The sequence below is a fragment of the Apostichopus japonicus genome, chromosome 12 (assembly GCF_037975245.1).
Source record: "Apostichopus japonicus isolate 1M-3 chromosome 12, ASM3797524v1, whole genome shotgun sequence".
NCBI lineage: Eukaryota > Metazoa > Echinodermata > Holothuroidea > Aspidochirotida > Stichopodidae > Apostichopus > Apostichopus japonicus.
In genome coordinates, this window is record NC_092572.1 from 21,602,104 (window position 1) to 21,607,927 (window position 5,824).

The following is a 5,824-nucleotide window of genomic DNA, read 5'->3' on the forward strand; positions in this document are numbered from 1 at the left end:
GTTTCCATAGAAAAGGGGATGGACTTCCAAACTCCCAACCAATCAGGGCAGATCAGTGCCAGCGCACTTATTTTTATATCGTTAAGTTAGTACAGGATGGTCAGTTCATTGGCTGCCTACTGATTGTGCGCAGTGAGATTTTATGCAAGTAAGGTTTAAAAGTAAAAGGAGGCCGAAAGTTTTATCACTCCGTCAGCAAAGTTTATCACTTGATCAGCAAATTTATCACTCCGACAGCGCTCCGTGATCAGTTCGTTGCTTCGTCACCATTTCATCACTCTTTCTAATTGTTTAATTGACGGAGTCAAGTCAAGTCAAATCATTGTAATTTAGTTTTATTTGTAAAGAGAATCGACAGAGAAGAAATTATACCGAATCACTAATCAAATCCGATCTTGTCAAATTGTTTTTCTGTGAACTCATTGTTTTCGCCCGTTCGAGACATCTCCTGAAGAAGCATAAATACGGCATCAAGATATCCCAGTACCTTTCTATCGCGAGTCCCGATATAGTTTTACTATCGGAGGAAGCGGGCTCGTCACAATATTACATTAGCTCAGTTATCACTGTAGCACGTATGCAGTGATTGGTGTATAGTTTGCTTAAGTTTGCTGCTTTTGAAATGTCTTTCATCATGTTCCCAAGCGTATTTTTTCCTACTGGAACATTATTGTACCAACATTTTTGTCCTTTGCCTTTTGTAAAAGACGAATTTAGTCGCTGAAACAAGTGCTCACACTTAGGATTGAGCTTGCTCAAATAAAGCTTCAACATTTTTACTGGACAATTATCATCCCCTGATGCATATATTCTCTTCTCTGTTTGTTGTCCTTCCTTAAGTCCCCAGGGTGGTTTTTTGTGGCTTCATTAAAAGCTAGGGTACAAAATTCCCTATCCTCGTCATCTTTGCAAAACTTGAACGAGTCTTTTTTCAACAGTCGTAGACCTTCTCTACCTCTTCTGCAAAAGTAATACTCTAGGTAAAACCATGTCAATCGTAGGAGACCTTGTGGTGTGTCCACGTCCAAAGCAGTTATCATTTTCTTCAGATCAGCCGCTGCTATCGGAGATTTATGTTGGCTTCTGTCAAGTCCCGCCTTCTTCATTTGTTTAAGCACCCCTTTGAAGACATTGTTAGCACCTTGGAACTCTCTGTCACTCATGATATTGATCTGACGACAGAATGGCTCCCCTGTAAGGTGGCGATGAATCGCCGCTCTTAGTCCTACAAACGATTGCTTAGCGTACATTTTACCATCCTTCTTCCTAACCTCTGCATAAAATACTCTGAGGAGGCAGCTTAGCTCTTCAGGTGGAAGTACCTCAAAGTTACTTTCCTTTCCCTTTGCAGTGCACCATTCTGAAAACAAAGAGAATACCATGTAAACTGAGTTGAACAGTTTTGCATTCATAACCAGTCTCGAATCGTATTCGAGACTGGTCCCTTTTCAACTTTGAATTTAGTTTTATCCATTAATTCATGTCTTTAAAATGCATGTAAATGTTCTTGCTGGAGAAGGCCTAAGATATTGAAGAAGACAAACAAATTATACTGACCCTTGAAAAGTTTTACTCCCCCACGTAGTGTTGTAAAGGGTTGCCTTCTCATTCTTCCCTTCAGCAATTTTATCAATTTCTTGACTGCTCAATTCCTTGAACCTGTTTGAAGGACTAGGAGTAGGACTATCTTCAGCTAGTGACTCTAGCTCAAAATTAAGCTCAAAATTAATCCCTAAGTCATTCATGTTACTCGAAGTATTTAGCTGGATGATTTAAGAAGTACGTACAGTGTGTGTATTGAGACTCGGTGTGTGAAAACATATACAGTACTACTGCTGTAACTAATTGCAAGTAGGCTATACAATTATGACTTCATGATTGCCACGGCAAAAAACCAGTGTTTGTCTAATATTTCGATCCTGAAGCAATTCTCCTCACTATACACTCGACTAGTCTCGAACCGCATTCGAGACTGGTCCAGTATACAGAAAGCTGGTGTAGGCATTTATGAATATCTGTTACAAAGAGCATAGTGTAAGGTTTCTGAGCTAGTGCTGGTAACGACTTGTACCTCGTTATCTTGAACGTGTTACCTTAACAAGAGGTTCACCTCTATTTTGAAGTATATTTTAAAGTCTACTAAACACTTATTTAGAAATGTGGTAAAAGTCGGAAAAAACCATTACCTGAAGAACTCAAGGTGTGAACGTAATTTTCATCCGTTGTACCTGTATGTAACATTCCTTTTACTTCTCTAAAGAGAGATCATCGTAGAATTCTCACTCTTTGGAATTTAAAGTGTAGTGAATTATCACCCGAGGAGAAAGGTTCTAACTGTAGAAGTGCCCGAAAACACCAATATTATTCAAATTAAGTAATGCTTGAAAGTAAAATGAAAATGCCTTCCAAAAACAGATTAGTTGTAGGAACATGGACATTATCCATAGTAGTCCATCTTCCATGGATTTCTTTCTGTAGTCGCATTTCTCGGTAAAGAGTTCGAATGTGTCTTACATGTCTTTCATCACGCAGGTGATAAGGCGTCAGTTTGTAAAAAAAAATACCAGACTGTCGATAAGAGTATATCAGGATTCAAGGTAGAAATTAAATTTCAGTTGACAGTAAAGAAACATTAAATATGCTGGAAAGAACATCACCAATGAGTCTCTGCAATTCTTCATTTCATGTTACCTTGAACTTGAAGCAAAAATTTCCGTAGATTAGCATTCCCTGTACTATAGTAAGTGATGTATGAATATGTTCCACCATTTTCTAGTGTTACACTTGAGATCGTTAACACGTGTAAAGTACTTGTCAGTTTGGTATGATACTGTCCTTTGGTCATTTCAGTTGGTTTTGCTGTTCTCCATCTTTCTCAGGTATATGTTTATATATATATGTTTATATATATATATGTTTATATATATATATATATATATATATATATATATATACATATGAAGGAAATATAAATTTACCTAAAGTTTCGTGAAGTAAAAACTTACAGACAAGATATCGAACATTGCGACATCCTTTAATGTATAACCTTGTCTATACATAGACCTGCTACTGCCTCTTGAGTCTCTAGTCAACTTTTTTTTGAGATTTATTGCTTTTGTGATGGACTGGCGTCATTACTCTTTCTAAACTTACAATATAGTGCTTTTTTAACTGCATTTACAATCACGGAGAAAACTTAACAACTCTTAATAACACCCAACTTCATAGATAATATAAGAATTTCACTTACATATTAACTCTGTCTCTCTTTGGGACGTTCATAAAAGACATGTCTCGAAAGTAAAACATATGCTGTAACCTCGGTGTGCGAGAAAATGGCTTTCGAAATTTTAAAAACACACAATCCTTGCTTCCGGGATCATAAATGGACTTTACACAGAGAATTAACATATTCATTTTAACGTTATATATATGTGTATGTGTATTGTAATGTGCATTAATACATGTAACAATTTTTCGACCATAATCTATGTGTTGCATGTTTCGCTAATTTTTTTCTAAATAATAAACAACACGTTAAAGAGTGTTCGTTTATTAAAATTACATGCAACGACGGTATCATCAAAACAGTAACGGGGACTGCCTTAGAAGTTGTAATTATATCGACTGTCAGTAGATATCCTTAACTGTGGAGGTCATCCCTGAATGACATTTGCTTAAAGCACGATGATCCATATGCCATTGGATAAGAGTGTAAAGGAGCCGAGGCGGTTCCTTGAACCAAATCTATGAAATATCCTACACCGTTTACTTTCGATGACCAGTGCGTGCACGTTTTAAATAAATTTATTGTTGCACTAACTGCACTCATGTTCTGTTAAACGAAGTGTTGTACTGTCATAGGTCAGGTCACGTTTAAGAAATCATCAGCTGTTTTGCTAAGCGATCATCGTCAACTGCCTTGTTAATCCATTTAAAGAGTTTCAGAAACAAGGAACATGGATGTGACCAAAAATGACCGTCTTTATACTTTCCTTCATAAAGATAAAAATGAAACAAACAACATCTTGGGATGATAACCGTGACTTTTGTGATTATTATTCCTGTATGACAGATGGATGAAAAGTACCAGCCCCCCCCCTCTACCCTCCTCCGAGTATTTTGTCCGGTATGATCTAAACTATCTTTGTTTTTCGGTAGGGTTCTACAGTAAAGAATGTCAGCTGTATGGTAGAAATGTTTTATTCCTATACTCTGCACAGAGCATCACATCCATGCCGTTTAAGTTGGTAAAAACAGAGAAACATGAATCGCAGTTGTATACACTGTTCACAATGATGGATTAAAAAATGTGATATTTTGTGATATAACATATGGTCATTGCTGTACAATTCATCAGAAAGTAGATTATTTAAATGAAGTTAATATTACAGTAACACTTAATGGGCGGCTCAACCCCCCTCCCCCTCCAAAGAACCAACTTTATACAATTTATACCAGAAACCGTTGAGTATACACAAGCGTAGAATACTTACACAAAGGGAGATGCTAGTAATCGTTCACTGTGTGAGAATATACGAGGAGCTGATAGCCATCTTAACACTAGGCTATAGCCATCTTAGCACTGGGCTATTTACATATTAGCACTAAGCTGTAGCTTCTATACTGACTGAATTGTTACACAATGAAATATAATGCCATACATAATCGATAGAGATAGGCTTTGGTACAGAGGATATGTACAGTAAAACAGAAGAATGTGCATAAATCCAACTACATATGCAAACCTTATCGTGTTTGCATTTGCGCCCTCTATTATTCATAGCCTCCGCTTTTAATTGTTCGGGACTAAGGTTATATGCACATCTTTTGATTGTATTCCTATTAATTGTAAATATATATTCTTACAACGCATATATTTATTGTAATATGCATTTCGTGTAATTACATCATTTAATCAATGAATCCATGGAACCCGCATAACAACAATTACTCAAACGAGTGTGTGTGTTAGTATGTAACATGTCACATCACAAAGAAATACTGCCTTATACAAAGGAAATTACCTGTTGACATAAACCTATGTGAGAGACCGCAGTATGTTTATTTTTAAATACAAAGTATGTGATGATCAAGTTAGTCGATAAATCTATCTTTTTATTATTATTAATTTATTATTATTATTTTAATTCCCGTTCAAAGATGATTAAACCAAGTAATCTACCTTCATTTTCTGCTATAATTATTCTTTATGTCAGTAGCAGTGCCATTACCCCAAAAGGAGGGAGTTAGTTTCTTTCTAACTTCGGATAGTGAAATTGCACTACTTTACAGGGTTTGCTTCTAATGCTAATATTTAATAATATTCATTAATACTTATTACAAGAATGAACGAATCAGAACTCCGTATAGGTCTAGCTTTACAATTTCAACGTATTCAACAAGTAGAAGGTGGTGAAAGTACCAAAAAAAAAAAAAGAGAGAAAGTACAAACTGTTTTGATGATATACTTTTTAAGAATCAAGGAAAACGGCGGCACTGGAATCTTTATTGCGTTATGTTTGCTTTAGCTTGTTTAGTACCAAGCTTTGTTATTTACGTTTCTTCAACATTAAGTGGTGTTCATGTCTCCATTATCTTTCATCTCTCTTTCTCTTTCTCTTTCTCTTCTTCCTCTTCCTCTTCCTCTTCCTCTTCCTCTTCCTCTTCCTCTTCCTCTTCCTCTTCCTCTTCCTCTTCCTCTTCCTCTTCCTCCTCCTCCTCCTCCTCCTCCTCCTCCTCCTCCTCCTCCTCCTCCTCCTCCTCCTCCTCCTCCTCCTCCTCCTCCTCCTCCTCCTCCTCCTCCTCCTCCTCCTCCTCCTCC

The 5,824-nt window shown here is 36.8% G+C and overlaps 1 protein-coding gene across 1 annotated transcript; it reads right to left on the minus strand.

The window, feature by feature from the left end:
- Positions 1-633: 633 nt before the first annotated feature.
- On the minus strand, positions 634-2,899 carry LOC139977867 (uncharacterized). The gene is made up of 2 exons (XM_071987568.1): positions 2,187-2,899; positions 634-1,360 (listed from the first exon to the last, which is right to left on the minus strand). Exons 1-2 carry the CDS (start codon positions 2,239-2,241, stop codon positions 777-779), a joined length of 639 nt encoding a protein of 212 aa, XP_071843669.1. The 5' UTR covers positions 2,242-2,899; the 3' UTR covers positions 634-776.
- Between the last annotated feature and the right edge of the window lie 2,925 nt (positions 2,900-5,824).